The sequence below is a fragment of the Spermophilus citellus genome, assembly GCF_964194105.1.
Source record: "Spermophilus citellus genome assembly, chromosome: 1".
Lineage (NCBI taxonomy): Eukaryota > Metazoa > Chordata > Mammalia > Rodentia > Sciuridae > Spermophilus > Spermophilus citellus.
The window spans coordinates 267,172,740-267,191,825 of NC_138182.1; the positions used below are offsets into that span (position 1 = coordinate 267,172,740).

The 19,086-nt window shown below is 40.5% G+C and overlaps 1 protein-coding gene across 2 annotated transcripts in view; it reads right to left on the reverse strand.

Moving 5' to 3' along the window:
* PRLR (prolactin receptor) overlaps nucleotides 1-19,086 on the reverse strand; it is a 143,239-nt gene that overhangs the window by 4,731 nt on the left and 119,422 nt on the right. The window contains exons 3-9 of one of the 2 annotated variants that reach the window (XM_081304476.1): nucleotides 15,957-16,045; nucleotides 11,079-11,191; nucleotides 8,132-8,264; nucleotides 6,645-6,814; nucleotides 3,475-3,644; nucleotides 1,397-1,538; nucleotides 273-372 (exon numbers count right to left, since the gene is read on the reverse strand). In XM_081304476.1, the coding sequence (XP_081160602.1) occupies nucleotides 273-372; nucleotides 1,397-1,538; nucleotides 3,475-3,644; nucleotides 6,645-6,814; nucleotides 8,132-8,264; nucleotides 11,079-11,148 (785 nt within the window). In that variant the 5' untranslated portion in view covers nucleotides 11,149-11,191; nucleotides 15,957-16,045. The remainder of the gene's footprint in view (nucleotides 1-272; nucleotides 373-1,396; nucleotides 1,539-3,474; nucleotides 3,645-6,644; nucleotides 6,815-8,131; nucleotides 8,265-11,078; nucleotides 11,192-15,956; nucleotides 16,046-19,086) is intronic. The other variant, XM_081304475.1, reaches the window with a different exon arrangement.

Below are 19,086 nucleotides of genomic sequence, written 5' to 3' on the forward strand. Positions count from 1 at the left end.
AATTTGCTTCTCTTAATTTTAGCTGTTCTTTCCAGATTTTTACTTTTTCACAGCTGTGAACACCTGCTTCAAGTGAGTTCATTTTCCTACTTTTTTTTTTTTTAAGAAAGCATTGACAAAATGATTTTTTTTTAATTGGCAAGCATATTGCAACTAATGGTTAAAATTAGGTCTTGGATTATCCGTAGGTTTTCATTATTTTCACATTATCTTTTTTTGCTGTTATTCCTGACAACCATGATTGAGAGAAGGGCTTAGAGATAATGAAGTACCTATAGCCCTTCAAAGCCACTGCCCAGACCATAATCAAACAGATGACAGCAGAAAGAACAGCCACAAAGATCCAAACCGTTGTGTCTTTCATGGTGAAGTCTAAAAAACAAACAGCCAGAAAGCTTTGATCACATATAGTATCATTAAAAACAAAGCAGCCAAACTAATGTGTGAAACTTTTGAACACATGATTTTCTTCTAACTTTATCTCTTTTGATTTAAGAGCAATCCAACTTATATTTTCCAAAATTACTAATATTTTAATATGTTGCACATATTTTACAATATAAAATTTCAAGTCCATTCACATATTCTTTTATTTGATTCTTAAAGAAGAAATCCATGGTAAGTTGCAGTAATAATAATAAAAGTTAACACTAAAAAAAGTTCTTACTAAAAACCATCAATCACATTAAGCTCTCTACCCACATTGCCTTGTTTTATAGATGAGGAAACTGAGAATCAAAGAGTGATTTACCCAAGGACATGTCAGAATATGTCCTAATTTCACTGAATTTCATTTTTCTCACTTTTAATTCCTAATGGTAATTATATTCTCTCCAAATACATGAGAGGGTTGGGAGCACCAAATGGGATAAAGACACTGGAAACTGTAAAGTACTTTAGGAATGCAAAATGGCTCTTTCTCTTTGTGGAATATAAGCCACTATATTTAATGGCACTTTGTTAGATCTGAGGGCCTCTCATGTTCTGTGCCCATAGATAATAGAACAACATATAATCCTCATCAGAGATTAAACATGAGTTTGTGACTTTAAGATGGGATAATAGCCTACAAACTCAGGAAGAACTAGATGATGGTACTGACTGAACCCTCTAAATGCTAGGGATGAGGCACATGGAAAGGGCATAATGATTGACCATTTAACCCTCCGAGACATTTAAAGTCCACATCTGTACATTATCTGGAAACTGGTCCTCACTGACAGTCACTCAGGGAGAAATGCAACCTTGCTCAATGTCTTTGAAAAGAAATTAAAAACCCACCTCTATTTATTATCCTGGATAAGGCTCAAACAGTTTCTCTATTAGTAGTTAATACATGCAAATTAACCATTTAAAAATACTTAGGAATATAAGCAAAGGTAGTCCAGGCACTCACCACTGGGTATCTGAATGGAGCTCTCTTGACTCCACTTACTCCAGAATCCATGATCTGGTTTGCATCGAACCTGGACAAGGTATTTCTGTCCTGGATATAAGCTGAGAATCTTAAATTGAGTTTGTTGCCCTGCAAAATGGGTCTAAGGAAGAACAAGGAAAACAGAAGTCACTTCTGACTTTTGTTTTGAGGAAAGGGACTTTGCCACTAAATAATAAACCATTGGAAACATTAGGCCAGATGATGATACCTACAGGATACCCTATTCTCACCATTCTATGCTACCCTTTCAGATCCATCCCTCCTTTAAAAAAATCCAATGACATACCTCATAGAAATGAAAAAAGCAATCATGAAATTCATCTGGAAAAATAAGAGACCCAGAATAGCTAAAGCAATCCTTAGAAGGAAGAATGAAACAGGTGGCATTGCTATACCAGACCTTAAACTATACTACAGAGCAATAGTAACAAAAACAGCATGGTACTGGCTCCAAAACAGACTGGTAGACCAATGGTACAGAATAGAGGACACAGAAACCAATCCACAAAACTACAACTATCTTATATTAGACAAAGGTGCCAAAACATGCACTGGAGAAAAGATAGCCTCTTCAATAAATGGTGCTGGGAAAACTGGAACTGCAACAAAACGAAATTAAATCCCTATCTCTCACCATGCACAAAACTCAACTCAAAATGGATCAAGGACTTAGGAATACAACCAGAGACCCTGTGTCTAATAGAAGAAAATGTAGGCCCTAATCTCCATCATGTGGGATTAGGCCCCAACTTCCTTAATAAGACTCCTGTGGAGCAAGAATTAAAATTTCAAAGGTTTTCTATCTCTCCACTTGTAACTTTGCTTCACAATGACAAATATGTCATACCCCTCCAACTCTGCTGCATGGAAGACATGATAAATGTTAATAAATCAACTTTATAAATGTATAAGGGACAATAAAATTGGAAAATAGTTTATACACTCCAGAGAAGTAACTGATTTAAGGATTATTAATTGGTATTAAAATCATAAATTGGAAGAGAACAAGGTCTTCATGTATGTTGAAGCAACTGTAAAATTGCTGTGAAATTGTGATATTTGTAAAATCAAATGAAACATGAGTTTATAAATAAGGGACCGGATTTTCATCTCCCCAACACAGGCGTCAATTTAAGCATCATTAATGGTTGGTCAATCAGATGGCTGTGTCTCCTGATGATGGTGCTGATGATGCATTATGAAGCATGTAATATCACCTCTGAAGTATGCTGGCCCCAAATTGTGCAATCTGAATCTGCTCCAATCTCCAGAAAATTCGGGGGAAGAGAAATTAACTGACATTACAGAGAATTAATCAGATAAATGAAGAAGATGAAATATTCTATGGGACAAGTGGCCCAGCCTCCTGAGTGCATTAATACTAAAGAGATTTAACAACCAGGCACTATTTGTGGTCTTGAAGTGGATTTTGGTTTGGACAAGCCACCATTAAAGAAATTCCTGAAACACTGAGGGAGGGATTAAAAGATGGACTGGATACTACATGTTATTCAGGAATTTAATTTTTCTATGTGTGATTCTATTATTTGGCATATATTTGGAAATGTTCTTTGTAAAAAAGACCCATATACTAGTGGATTTAAGGGTAGAATATCATAATGCCTGCAATTTACTGCATTATTTCTTTTTTACATTCAAGTATTTGAAAGTATTTCCTTACAAATACAGCCACTGCCTATGGATAAATTACAGTAAGATTCTCCCTACCTCCTGCCCCAGTGTAATTTACATACTTTCATAGGTGTCTAGATCTAAGGTATACTTAGAAAGGCAGGTGGGGAGCCTGGGGGAGAAGGCTGTAAAGTGCAAGAAACTACTTCGGGGAGAGCCATGAAGATGGACTCCATTCAATTCCAAGAGAGGAGAGAAGGCCTTCCCACATCTGGGTGGGTTACATCTGCCTGGGTAGGCCAACATGGTGGCCCACTAGTTGAAGAAATGATCTGTTAATAGCTGTGAGGGGTTCATCCTTGCTAACGAACAAGGATTCTTCAAAAACATTCTGTTTGACTCACCTCCCACTCAGCTGCTTTCTCAGGTTTTAATCGAATTTCATACTGTAGCGTGAGCCAACCAGATCTTACGTCAACCAGGCTGGGTGGGAACCACTTTATCCACAGATATGGTTTTCTGTCTTCTGGCTGTTTTACTTCCAATGTCAGGTTCTCAGGAGGGTCTGGTTCAACTGTACATAGAAAAGAAATTCCAGTTGCATTAATTGTTTACAACTTTTATTTGCCACTACAGTTTTCTATCATGGATTGCATTTTCAACTTACCAGCCTTCTTTCCCCAATGCAGTATAATCCCTTAGAAGACAGGAGTTATGCTGTCTACCTCTTACTATGTGATCAATCCTATCTGTACTTAAATTTGAGTTTAGTATGGTCAGAATAGCAAGCAGCTGAATTTTTGTTTTTGATGTGTTCTTCACTTTCCAGCAACCAAGGTCAAATATATACCCAAATTATTTTCATGATGGCAGAGACCAGGTGATACAAGTTAAGCTGGAATTTGCAAATGGGAGTTAGGATGAAAGATTATTGGGACGGGACTTGAAAACTTATTTTCTCTTTGCTAGGAGCAAGATTCTCTTTGATGGCACACATGTTTTGTGAACCATCTATTCAAATTTATGACTTAGGTAACAAGTTTACAGATTCTACCTTTGCTTCCTCATTTACATTTCACATCCAATACACGTTAGCCCTGATGGTGAATGGAATTCATTCTTTCAGATACTAGTTATTACAATGTGCCTACAGGTTGGACTTTTTGGCAATGATCTCTTTGGTGACCTCATAACAACTTGTTGGTCCATTCCTTCATTCTGCAAATGTTTTCAGAATTCACACTAGCAAAATGATCATAAACAGTCTTTGGGTGCTTGCTACATGCCAGATGCTGCATAAAACTCTCTCCCTGCATCATGTCATTCAATGTCTCCAACTAACTCCATAACGTGCTATTACTGTACCCATTCTACAGAGGAGAAAACAGGCTTAGAGGAGGGGAAATTACAGTAAAAGTGACATTTGAACCCTGATCTATGGGGTCTAGAATCAGCTTTTTCTACCATTTTACTCTGCCATGGATGTGAGCAGCTCTGTGTGATGCCAGGGGCTGGAGAGTGGGCTTGGGATGTAGTTGAGGCAAATGAGGTGCAAAAGTTGCAAAATCTTGGCACATAAGAAATGCTCAATGCCATTAGTCTTCTGGGAAATACAAGTCAGAACCATAGTGACATACCATTTTACAACTACCAGAAAACCTAGAGTTCAAAAAATTAAAAAAAAATGTTGGCAAGGATATAGAGAAGTTGGAACTTTCTGGTACGAATGTAAACTGCTATGGAAAATACTCTGAAAGTTCCTCAAAAAGCAAAATATAGAAATGCCATATTGCTCATCAATTTCATTCCTAGATACATGCCCCCAGGAACTGAAGAAAAGATGTTCAGGCAAAAACTTGTACATGAATATTCATGGCAGCACTATTCATAATAGCCAAAAGGTGGAAAAACGCAAATGTCCACCCACCAATGAATGGATCAAATGTGGTGTAGTCATCTATTGTATGATCCCATAAATGTGCAATATTCAGGCTGGGCAAATGGAGACAGAAGGAAAATGAGGGTCACAAAAGACTGGGAGAGGGAGAAATAGGGAATGAGTGTGTAGTGGGTATGACATTTCCATTCAGGATGACATGACTTTAGGGAAACAATGGTAAGTCACCTGTTTCCCTAGGCTGGGAGCTAGAACTAGATAAATGTTGCATAACATTGACAATGAACTAATGGCACACTTTAAATGGTAACTGTTGTTACATGTATTCTACCACAATAATAAAATGATGGAGGCATCACTCTCAATTTCTGAAAGTGCAGGGTCCTGAGAACACCTCCCTAAAAGTGAACTGCCTAGGATACAATTTGTCTTACCCTAGTCTCACTCCTGCTGGTCAGTAACATTTTCTCCTTTTATCTGTTGCCTCCTGAAATCAGTCTCTATACCAGGTGGGGAAAGAGAGTGTGTGTAAGAATAGCATACTTGGCATTGTGACTTACATTTATCTAAAAAATGAGCTTTAGAAAAGCTTCCATAAATCCTAATGCATATGAACTCCTAAGAAAGATTATTCTATATGTACTTACTAAAGAAATATCAATTAATTAAAAAAAGCATTAAGTTAAGCACATACTGAGCAATATGTGTGATTAAAAAACATGCGTGTACAAAAGTCTAAGTAAATATCCAGAATGAATTCTTTAAAGCAAAATTCCTTCACCATTTGGACTAGATAGTCCTTTGTCCTGGGGGGCTATCCTACACAATTCCTCACTGAACCATAAGGGCCATTGAAGTTATGCCCACTTGCCCTGCAGCTTAAAGATGATCATGCAAATCAAGAAATATCTTCCAGGTTGATTGTTTTTTTCTACTTTGCTAATGACTTCTCCATATATTGTCTTGTGATCTTGGTTTTCAGCTTGATGCTCAAGCATCAAGCCAATTCTTTATTTGTAAAACAATAGCTTGGATTGTTAAGAAATATATGTATTTTGAGAATTCAGTGTGGGAGTAAAGCAATTGCAGCAATTTATATGGATGCAGAATCATATGAATCTCTTCTAACTGCTGCTTCTACAGGGAAGAGCTTTGTCTTCCATGGAGAGAATAAAAGAAATAAATCCCAGCTTATCAAGGTAGAAGGGGACACTGATTATGTGGTCAGTGCAGGAGAGAAACATTAACAAGGAGAGCATACATAAAACAAGCATTGTTGCCAAGCATGGTGGCACATGTCTGTAATCCCAGTGGCTCAGGAGGCTGAGGCAGGAGGACTGTGAGTTCAAAAGCCAGCCTTACAAAATGAGGAGCTAAGCAACCCAGTGAGACTCTGTCTCTAAATAAAATACAAAATAGGGCTGGGGACATGGCTCAGTAGTCGAGTGCCCCTGAGTTCAAAGGAAAGCACATAAGGATCCCAAGTGCCAAACTTACTGAATGAATGAATCAACAAAAGTAATTTGAAATGCTCAATTGACAAGGATATTGTGAATTTTCTCATCTTTTTTTTTTTGGTCAGGGATCGGCCCATAAGCAAAGAAGACTCAATTGAATTTGACTATTGGTAAATACATAATGGAGTAACAAATTCCTCACCCCTCTCCTTCCCCTTACCTATATAAGTCACATCCACATAGCGTGGATCCGAGGTACTGCTTCCCATCTTGTTGGTGGCATTTACTGTCATGATGTATATTGTCCATATAGAAGTGTGCTTTTTGCTAAAGTAACAGGAGTTGGGGCCACTGGTTTTGTAGTCTGGACATTCATGGGTGATGGTCTCTCTGCAATGAGTAACATATTAGGAGGAAATAAGAAAGTGATAACAACTCTAGTTGTTTTCTTAGTAGATCAACACCACTGGCTTTTGGAGATTTGACATTTTAAGTGCATGTCAGCTGGGCAGAGAGAGAAAGGGCTGGAAAGGATGTTTAAGGGTCTCAGCTATTCTGCTTCTCAGAAACCCTTCCCTCTGTATGGTGCTTTTGCGAGCTTTGAGATATACGTTGTCTGATAATAAATCCCGAGCTGCAAGGATATGGGTATGGCCAAGGCACTGCCATACCCAGGCAGTAACATTATGTCACCTCAGGGAACTGGGACTTTCACCTGCATACACACACAGTGTGGCCATCTACAATGCAGCATTTATTGCACTTACATGTTGAATTACATTTGGGAAAAAAAAGAGTTCAAGAAGATAAAAACCTTAGATAACCAAATCAGTAACAGAGTGAAGTGACTTAGAAAGGAGATATTTTAACCCCAAGTGGCTTATTAGGCTGCTCATATGAGGAGATACACATCCAGTCACACCACAGAGGGATGGAGGTTTATTTGATTTTGGTTGCCAGTTTGAGTTCATAAAATCTGTTTACATGACACCCCTTTGGGTCCCAGATGGAAGGACAGCTTTGTGTACAACCAGGAGCAGTTACTGGAAAGTGAACCAGCTGTCTTTACTAGTAATATATCCAATTCTCCAGGATCTCCAGGAGAATCTCATTGTGAGTTTAACAAAATTCGCACCCGGGGATGTTTTGTTTAGTCCTTATGGCAACATTATGTCCAAACATGCCTTCCAGGAGATCTCCAGTTCTGGATCAGCAATTTGATAAAGAAAAACACTCACCTTCTTTTCCTTATACACGTCTTTATTTTCTTGGATGTGAAACAAATATGAAAACCTAATGTGCCACATTTGTCAAGGATTATATGGTGCTGATTTATATAATCCTATCGTGTTACAAAAGTAAAATGTTTACTTAGGAAATATTACAAATGGCACAGGGTTTACATATGGTCAGCTAAGATATTATAAGGAAATACTTCTATGGAGACTTGGGCTGCAACCTAAGCTTGTGACAGGTAAATGGAAACATTGCTAATATTTTGTTGCCAATGTGGTGGATCAGCTTGCATAGATTGAGAAAGCTTGTAAAGGACCTTAACAAGAGAAGGTGGACAGACACTCCTTTTCTCCAGTGGTTTGAGCCTTTGTGGTATACACCCAGAAAATTCTGACTCAGAACCATCTCTACTTTGGCCTGGATGTGTGAACAGTCTTGTGGGGCTTGATAGGAGAGAAGATAACATTTTACCCTTCCTTGTGGTAAGTCAGTGTATAATTGGTAGGCAGTCCTCCGTCTGTCCCAGGACTCCACCAGCAGGTGAATGTTTCCTTCTCAGGAGAACGACATTTAAAGATAGTAGGTTTTCCAGGAGGTGACTCTCCTAAAAATAAGTCACAAGCCATTGGAGTTAATATTGAGATCCATTCAACCACTCAACTCTTCTGCTGGTGACAGCACAGTGAAGGCACCCAGAGCAGAGAGAGGCTCAGATGAGCAGACCTACAGGCTCAGTGCTCAGAAGTGGCAAAGCACCAGCACCCAGGAACACCCTTTGGGTGCTATCCTAGGGCAGACAGTGTTCTTGGAGAGAGAGCTTGGTGGTGGTTGTGGTGTGTGCCTGTGTAAATGTGTGAGTGTTGTGTTTTGAGATGGAGATACCAGCAGTTCACGTGGGGCAGTGACCAATTGTAACATTTCAGTGAAGAGTGAGCCTGGGGAGCAAGAAGGATGGGTTTGGGTTGGAGAGTGTGAGGCCTTCCTCCCATGGAGTCTAAAGAGCTAATGTAACGCTACAATATAAGGTGACTTCTTCTCTGGCAAAAGCAGCCTGTGCATCCTTTGCCCACACATTGCTCCCTGGCACATCTCTGCTTCTGGGTTTCTGTCTTCCTGCCATCCTCACACCACTAACTCCAACTGTCTCCATCTTTAGTTTGCCATCTATCATTGATGCTCCCTTTGTCTGAGTGTTCCTCAGCAGTTCCTCCCTCTCTCCTCTTATCTTCTTCTTCCCCTTTCCTGTCACTTTTCCTTGGCCTTGGCCTAATGGCCTAGTGGATCTCCCCATCCTCCCTGTTACCATCTCTGAGTCTTGGTTTTTAGTCCTTCTTTCTGCTTATATTTTCTTCCTCTTTGGGTTTTTTTGTGGTGAGATGACAAAGGGCTGTCTTGCAATTCTATGGACCATTTTGGGGAAGGAGTATGGTAAGACTCTGGGCAGGTCCTCTCTGAGCTGTGAGCTACCATGAGCTGCATTCAGTCTCAGGCTGGAAGCTGGAAGGTCTGCTTAAGGTGATATGGAAAATACAGTGTCAAGGAGGAGGGATATTTTAGTTGCCTAATCCCCAAAGCTCTTGGCAAGCTGGTTCTCATTTCTCTTTCTTGGCTACTGTTAGCTCCAAAGAGAAACTGAGCTATCCCAGGAGTTCGCCCCAGTGCAGCTGGGCTGGGGAGGCCAACTAACCATCTATATAACTCCCATTTGCTCTTCCTTCCTGTCAAGTTTAAGGCCCCAGTGTTCAGTTTAATAAATGAGGAGCCGAGAGAGGAGCTCTGAGTTAGGCCTCAGCAGCTCAGAGGGTTCTCACTGTTTCCTCCCATACTTCTCTCCATCCCTCAGGCATGATCCTAGGCCAGAACTCCTAGTTGAGCATCAGACTAGGAAAAGCAGGTCTGCAGGAGACCTTGTGAGGGGGACATGCATAAGAAGGGGTTCTCTGGGTAACCTGGCCAGAAAGGAGAACTGAATGGGATGGCACAACATGGTTCACAGGACGGGCCCAGGATACCAGGCTAATCATGCCAGTGGGAGCTGAGCAACATGCCAGTTTATAGGCCCCGTGAAAGCAGTCCATGTCAGCCTAGGGCAGCTCCGCCAATATTTGTCATTGCTCATCCTCTAGGGGAGATTTCTTCAGGATGATGTATTTGGGAATCATGGCAAACACACAAGGTTCCTTTTGTTGGTTTTTGTTATGAGTGAGGAGGAGTATGTGACATAGGAAGAAAAGTTTATTTAAAAACCCCAAAGTCTATGGTTTAGTAATACAGTTGAAGACACTCGGGGCTACTGTTCATGATTGGAGTACTTAGAATTTCCCTCATGAATGATTCTGACCTCTGCTTTCCCTTTTCTCTCTCTTTCATAAAAGCTTCTCTTTCACATTTTACTGGTCACCAATAGTATTTTTAGGAAACTCAGAGAGGAAGGTAAAGTTGTGAAATTACGATGTGTGCCTTTATCCTCTTTAGAGACAGTCACATGTAACAGACTGTCTTAATACACAGACGCACAGGGACAATCACACAGGAATCACACATGCAGGTGTTAGGCAGATGTCCACATAGATCCCACATCCCAAGTGCACACACACACGCACACACACACACACACACCCCACATACATGCACAGAGAAATACACACAGGGTCACACTTACAACAGTACATATTATTACACATACATGTACACACAGAGTACACATACAGACATTCTCATAGGTACACACACAGGCATAAACCCACACACAGATTTATACCAACACAGGTACTCACAGAGGAGCATCTGCAATCAGGCAGTATAAAAAGTTAATATGCACATAGGTACACTCATAAGTAGGCACACTCAGAAATGTATAGTGTTTGACACTCAGAAATGTACACAGACACACTTAATTTAGTTGTGGATAATGTACAGGCACACCTCTAATTTAGCTGTGGATATTATTTTCCAAATCAGCAGATAACAGAGTTGGCTGTATCTGTTTCTCACCATGCAATAGCAGTCTTTTACATCCCTTCATGGTTTTTCCAAGATTTTTCACATTTGTTATTTCATCTGTGGTGGAGGAAATGTCACTTTCCTCACTTTGAGAATTTGGAAAGCCAAAGAGATTGGGCAATTGGCTCAAGGTCACACAGCCAGCAACTGGCAGAATCTGGACTAGAACTCAGGTCCTCAGAAGTGTTTCATTACCCTCCTCAATGAGAATAGAAGGCAGAGAGCATAATGACAAGTTTGCATTAATTTTTCTGCATTAATTTTAATGCAAAAGGGTTGCAAATAATTTATTAGCAGCACATGACATAAGCATTTTTATTTCTCACAACTGCATTGCAAGAAAGCTGTGATGATCTCTTCACCTTCTTGATAAACACCCCAGCAATGGAAGAGAGCAGGACAATCTCTTACTCACCATTCAGGAGTCTGATGTTGAGAAAAAGCAGCAGCATGAAAACAACTGTGGATGCCACATTATCCTTCATGTTGGCTCCCTTTTCTTCTTACAGGAAATGTATCAAAGATTGCCTGAAAGAGAGGCAGCAGGCAACTTTTTTGAAATGACAGCCTGGTCAGGCATATGCACCAATTTATTCTGGGTGTTTACAACTGTTTCTTGCTCCTTGCTTAATGTGAATGACAAAACAGAAGGAAGGGAATGTAGGAAAATGTAACATGGGATGGCTTGGCTCAGAAGCCTCGATTTGCACTTGCTGGGAAAAATTCCACCGCCAGAGGTCATCAGATGATAACAGAAAGTTCAAGGGGAGTCACAGTAGTCCACTCCTTTGCACACATCCCAAATGGGGAAAAAATGTTCTTTTTCCATTCCACAGTCATCTGACAGTATATCATGCATTTTATGTGACATAGATTGTATGCCCTACAAGGGAACCATTCTAGGAGGGATTTGGCTTTAAATCTCCAGCCCCAAATAATCCTGGCTGAAAAGTCAGTTTCTCAGTTTCTGACTTTATCTAGCTCCACAGATCCTGCCAAGTAGGGGGCACTTTCTTTGAAGGTTCAGAAGCCTGGAAGCCCAAGCCTGGAAGCCTGGGCTATGAGCATGGTTGTGAAGCAAACTTTACAATGAACTCTAGTGAACCTCCACGTGGTTTCTTTCTCCCTTTTGTGAAGTCCCATTATAAAATATAATAAACTCCAGTAATAATTCAAATCCCTTGAGCTCAGAGTATTAAGCAAATTTTGAACCTGCAGGGGTTGAGAGTTTTGAGCAATTTATTATTAATATTATTATTTTTACCCTTGGAACAGCTTTCAAAGCCTCTCAATGTCCTTCTAAGAAAAAGGATTTCAAAAACATTAAGAAAAAAAGAAGGCTCATTAGTTTTATTAGACTTTAAATGACACTCAGAAAACAATAGATTTGATGAACCAAGTGTAAATTCTCAGAAACACAGGGCTTTAATTTCTCTTTAAATTTTATTTTATTTCTTTTCTTTTTTAGTTAGTTAGTTAGTTTGTTTGTTTTAGTTTTTAAATAAAGGGGAGAGCATCGGGGGCAAAGCTGTGTTGTCTGATGAGCCTCCAAAAGACCTTCGCCCATTCCTCCTGACCAGAGTGTGAGTCTCCTCCTGACAGTCACTTAATGGGCAGTTTTTTGAAGGCTTTCTCCACCCGACACTTCCTCCTGCAAGACATACTCAGAAATAAAAAGCTCAGTGACAGCAAAGGTGTAGGGCACAAGGGCACTAACTATCAGGTAGCTCCCTTACACCGAGGCAGCTGTTTTAATAATGGATCCTGGTCCTCTAATGGGTCCTGTCAGGTAGCCAGCATCTTGTTCCTTAAAGGTCCAGATTCCTTCCAGATGCCCTCCTGGGTTGTACATTCTCAACCATCGGCCCCATCTAATCCCTAGGGATCATCTAACTTACATCAAGAGGGCAAAGCCCCTGAAAGGGTTTTAAATAATGTCTATGTGACTCTTTTGGAGCATCTGTGATGGGACAGGCACAGGGCAAAGTACTTTAATCATTTGAATTTTATTTTGTTCTCACAATGGCACCATGAGTAGGTACAGATCATTACCATTCCCTTTTAACAGATGAGAAAGTGAAGTAAGGAGAGGTTTAGTAAGCTGACAGGCATCTACCCATGGGGACAGAGCAATTGGGCAAATCTGAGAGCATCTGATAAATCATCCTGATTTGCAGAAAGTCTATGATAGATGGAACAATTATTCCCCCTTCTGTTGGAAAGACAGTGGAGATTAAAACAACAGACCCAACAGACCCAACAAGTGGATGCGTAGTTCTGAGCAGAACAGGAGAGCCAGGGCTGAGAGGTCATGTTGGCTTCTGCCCTGCTTATACCTGCTGGTCTCAGATTCTGTTGATCTCCCTAATCCAGCTTAACCAGGTACAGATAGCCCAGAAAGAGCTCTTTGTCCTGGTAATCTGGTTATCTCATCTTAGGTTGGAAATTGGATTCTGGATTCTTCTGCCCACTGGTCAAGACTTTATTATTATTTTAAAAATAACATCCCTTTATTGAAGCTTATCTTCTTTGGGTGGGGGGCATTATATTAAAATGCTTGGACTCAGCATGCCATAAATCACACCTTTTTGGTGAGATCAGATGCTATCTAGGCAGATCTTCCAAAACAAGGTTCCAAGTCTTTTACTAAAGAAATGCTAGGGTGGGGATACAGGGTAGGTTCAGCAGAAGTAGATTTTGTCATCTGCTCTTACTTGCTCATAAACTGATGCAGGATCAAAGAAACACTCCCAATAAAAATTTGGTTTTTTTTCTATAACTTTCAGGAAGCATTTTATGGACTAAAAGGTGACAACTATTCTCTGGGATTTCCTGAGACATAGCCTGGTCTCTGATTACTACTGTGTATTTTCTTTTTTTAAAAAATATTTATTTATTTTTTTAGTCGGACACAATATCTTTATTTATTTATTTTTATGTGGTGCTGAGGATCAGACCCAGGGCCTCGCATATGCCAGGCGAGCACTCTACCGCTGAGCCACAACCCTAGCCCCAACTACTATGTACTTTCTAATGCTGAAACCCTTGTGCCAGGGAGTTAGACACATTCATAGTGGAATCAATGTAGTGTTTCATAATGATTTCTCAACTTATTCTGCATCTTACACCTCAGCAGGAGAAACACAATAGTAAGCCTTTAGAGTAAAAGATAATGGCAGCTGTACCCCCACCCCCAGGGGGCTGAGCTAAATGTTAACTCCCATCAGACCCACGGTGAGTCCCAGCATTAAGCATACCTGTATTGCCCATTGCCAGTTTTTATGGCTGGCAAACATGAGGTTAGGGATAGAGTTGGTTTTTTATCTCTCTGAGTCAACTCTCCATTGGATTTTGATCTCAACTCTCCAAAAGGATCTTGATCAAGGGTAAGCCAGCTCTCCTTATGTACTACCTCAACTCAGGCTGGAACATCTAATGGGGTCAACAGTCTGCTTTTCATGATGTTATAGCAGCAAAAGCCTTGAAATATTTGGAGTCCAGTTAGCAGAAAGTCAGCCTGGCATATTGGATCCCAGGTCAATCACTGCAGGCTTCTTTCCCCACTATCTCTGTGAGTTTGACTGTGCTTTAAAAATACAAAACTTGCATCTGAAGAGCAGTTTTGTAGCAAGTTTGTGACACCCCACACCTTGCCTGTGACTACCTGACTTGGCTTTCTGCCTTCTGAGTCCTCAAGGCTCTCCTATCCTAACGTTTCTTCCTATCATATTATCCAATGCATCTTCCTACCCTGCGCCTGCTGCTGTGGTATGGACGCCAAGAAAACCCCCTTCTCTCTTGGGTTCCTCTATGTCAACACCAATCCTCTTTAGACCTTTATAGATCCTATTTAGGCTCTTTCCAAAAGCCTCCCTTCATTACCTTCTTCATTAAGCCAAGTCTCTTCCACAGAGGCCAACAGTTGAGAAAGAGGTCCATCAAAACATGGCCTGGAAACTTGCCCTTTTGAGAAACTAGATTGAAAATCTGGGCCATGGTACCACAGCCTGTGCTGATTCCACTACCTCTATTAGGGAGGACATGAACTAGCAGAGGAGGCCGAGTGGCTCCTGAGAGTTAAAAATACAAATCCAAGATTCAACACACCACTCTCCACTATCAACCCTAAAGCCTATGTTGGTTAGACTTCATCTGCCTGTTCTGGCTCACCAAGCCCCTGAGCAAATCAACCCAGGATTCCAGCAATCTTGGTTCTCCAATTTTGTAGCTCTTGTTCCCAAGATCAGGCATTAGGTGAGTCGATACTGAGTGTGGTCTCTACTCTGGCTGCCATTTCATACCAGCCTAAAAGTTAAGACTGTTACACAAGTTCTGTACAAAGTCAATGACAGTAGAATGAATAAGAGAATCAATGAAGCTTCAAAGGTGCACAAGACTCTAATATTTGGAACAGGACATCTCCTGCATGGAGGAACTATGGTTTTATCTGAGTATGAGTATGATAAATGCTAGATTAGAACCATTGTGATCTGTCATTGTTACAGTTAGTTTCCCTAACTGTAGAAATTGACCTAACATGCTAGGCAGGAATTCTGAGGACTCTTCAGCTCTTGCAAGCCCAATTCTCAGATGGATAAGCAAGGCCTCATCTAAGTCTTTCTTTAAATACTGTTATATATGTGGTTTACATATATGAACCATTAAGTATTCTGCAATAGTTTACCCCCAAGAGAATATGTCCATTGTATCACCCAGGTTAAGAAACAGAACACTAACAGTACCCCAGAAATCCAACTTGTGCCTTCTCCTATTATCTATCCACACTACCCCAGTAGGAGCTACTCTCCTGACTTCTAACACTACAGATGAAATTTACTTACTTCTGATTTTTTAAAAATATTTTATTTTTTAGTTGTAGTTGTAAATAATGCCTTTATTTCACTTATTTATTTTTATGTGGTGCTGAGGATCGAACCCAGGGTCTTGCACGTGGGAGGTGAGCACTCTACCGCTGAGCCACAACCCCAGCCCCTACTTCTGAATTTTATATAAATAGAATCATACGCATGCATTTAAAGAGAATGTATGTGCGTCTGGCTTCTTTCATCATCCCACATTACTGTGTGATTCATTCCTGTCATTACATGTAGTTTTACATAATTCATTTTCATTTTATCTCATTCATATTTCACTGAATGAAGTATCATAACTTATTTATTCATTCCAATGTTGCTGAATGTTTGTGTTATTTCTATTTTTAACACATTGGGTTTTGCTAAGACTGAGCCAGCCTGGAATGGTGGGCAAACACCGTATGCCCCATAACCCTTACCTGTAGCTCTGTATTATACAAGGTGAGTGTGTTTCCTGTCATACCTTCTGATAATTAGCCTCAATTACATTTCTACTGCATTTCTTGTCCTAAAAAAATAAAAATAACAGTCTCATTTCCTGAGAACACATTTTGAATACATGCCTTCACTGGTTAAAGTGTTAGGCATTGTGTTAGGCACTTCCTTTGGGCCCCTCTGCCCAGTGGGTTTTCTTATCTGCCCTTCCCCACCCAGTATTAGACAGCCTGAGGTTGAAACACAGTGTGAGAACCCCCAAGTGCTCTTGATTTCCAAGAATCTGGCTTTTCTTTCCAATACAGAAGGCCAGAATTTAATTTGGAAAACAAAGGACATAATCTGCTCAGGGTGGAGAGAGAAGCAGGAGGGTTTTAGCCATTTCATACCAGGCTAAAAGTTAAGACTGTTACACAAGTTCTGTACAAAGTCAATGACTTTGGATGAATAAGAATGAATAGAATGAACAAGAGAATCAATGAAGCCTCAAAAGTGAACAAGACTCTAAGATTTGGAACTGAACATCTCCTGCATGAAGAAACTGTGGTCTTACCTGAGTATGAGTATGATAAATGCTAGACTTAGAACCAGTGTGATCTGCCATTGTTGATAGGAGAATTTGTAGAGGTTTTAGAATATGGTAACTCATCTTTCATGGAGATGCTGGAAATTGGAGATTCAGTGCCAAGAGAATTTTGGCCTAGTGGCAGATGAAAGTTTTAGCTCTTCATGCTCCACCAATAATTAGCTTTGTGCAAACATGTGGCCACAGCAATGAATGGTCACCTGTCCATAGCCCAAGTGGTACACTTACACATTAGTGAATATTCACAGAAGACCCTTGTTCAAGAGGTCATCCATGACTATTATTTTTTATGGCTGTTACTATGAAGTTTACATTTTGTTGTTTTTTGAATGTATTTCTATCCTATTCCCTGTTTGGTGCTATCCCTCGGTGGGAAACATCTGGAACTTTCCACAAAGGAATTATTTCTATATAAAATGTTTATCACATTAGAACCTGGCAGGTTAGTCAGAGAATCAGGACTGCGTTAAAGTTATTAGAAATAGGGTAGAAACTGCTTTCTAACATTCACCTCTGATTTCAAACATATCCCTCCTTACTCTCTCATAAGCCCCAGGGTTCCTGAAAGGGAACTCTATGCTCCATGAAGATGCACCAAAGAGGAGACCTGTGCTATGCACGATGATGGCTGCACTCTGTAAGAAGCAGATGATCAGCAGAAGGAGCATTGGCAAACTGGGACCTCACTGAGGGTTGGTGCTGTGGGGAGACTTCCACAGAAAGATCTACTGACTTCCAACCTAATTGGGCTAATTGCCACACTATAATGTATGCTCCTTTGTACTGGAGTCATTTAGTAAATCAAATGCTGCATGCTTACCCATGGCTGGAGGCATCGCTTCCAATTACACCAGCTTCACTCCCTCACCACAGGATCCCAGCAACATTGTTTTTTTTTTTTTTTTTAAATCTGAGGGAGGTTTGTTTTTACTCAATCTTTTTTGGCTCAAGGGCAAGAATAAGAATTGGGTGAGTTTCAGTGCTCCCTGGCCAGTGCACACTCTGGACAGATGGTGGAAAATCCAAATTGGCCTGATTTCTAGAGGAACTAGTCGCTCATGAGATCATTGATCAATTAGTTACAATTAAAATTCATCCAGAAATTGTACATTATGTCTTGCAGTTGACAAAGCTGTTCAACAGACACCAGGGTTTTCAATCTAGCATTCACATTATGAGTAAGGGGACTTCTTTAAAGTCCCCATCCCTCTGCCTTGTCCCTGGAGATTCTGATGACAGTCGGCCTTCTGTATCTATAGGCTTTACATCTGTGAATTCATCAACCCTGGGGTGAAATATTTGGAAAAAAAAAAACATTGCATCTGTACCATCACTATACTGTGACAATTTGGGGGAATATTTATTATTTACCTATATTTATATTGTATTAAGTAATATAAGTAAGATAGAGATGATTTAAAGTATACAGAAAAGTATGTACATAGGATGCTACACCATTTTACATCCACAGACTTTGTTATCCACAGAGTTTCTGAACCCTGTCTTCTGTGGATACTGAGGGATGCCTGCAGAGTTAGGCCCAGGGGGACATGGGGATTTAAAAAAGGTGTAGATGATTCTATGTGTAGTCAGGGCTGAGAACCACTGACTGTCATGATGTCACCTAACATCCGTAATGCCTGCTCTAGGAGGCCCACTGACAGGAGGTTCTGAATTCTACAAGGCACCCCTTTCTTCTGATACCAGGCTAGCTCAGCATACCCCACTGTCCAAAGTGTCTCTAAAGCCACATGTAATGGGAATCCACCTGTGGCCCTTCAAGAGTAATGAGTGCTCCTGGGGCACAGTTCCTAGACACTGTTCTGGGCACCATTGCCACCTTAGGTTTACTGGGTCAAAATATTTGGAAGGTGGGGCTTAGCAAGGAAATTTTTAATGAGCACTTAAGTGATGTAATTGAAGCTGAAATTTGAGAGCCCCAGCTTCAGCTGAAAGGAGATGGAAAGAAAGGGGCTGTGGAGGTGGGAATGGCAACCTCTCCACAGGAAAAGCTGCATTTAGAACTTCAATGGAGGCAGTATCCCCACTATTTCCTTCTTCCCAGTTATAGGGTTACACATTCCCATCTATTGTCATAGAACATGCTTATGTGCATCCTGTGGGAAGGCTGCACATCTCAACTCAAAAGCTTTAAACTTGGCCATGGGAAAAGCTTTAGACAATGGGATGCGAATAGTTATGATCGTTTTTTGCTGAATCCAAACAGAACCCTTAAATATAATTGCATAGTTTGGCACAGGTATTCTTGTTTTGAGTCTCCAAATGCCCTTGGGATACTGCAGATAGTGGTTATACTCTCAGTCAGGATTCCAAAATGAGAAGACAGAGAAAGCCAGATAAGCTGATAAGAGTTCAGCCAATCCTAGCAGTGCCACAGCCAACCTGATGCTGACCCAATGTCCTTAGGTAAAGGGAATAAATAGTGAATATTGTTGTAAGCCACTGAGGTCTCACTGCTTGTTACTATGGCAAAGCTGACAAATATGGGACAAGAGTGGTAGGAGGAG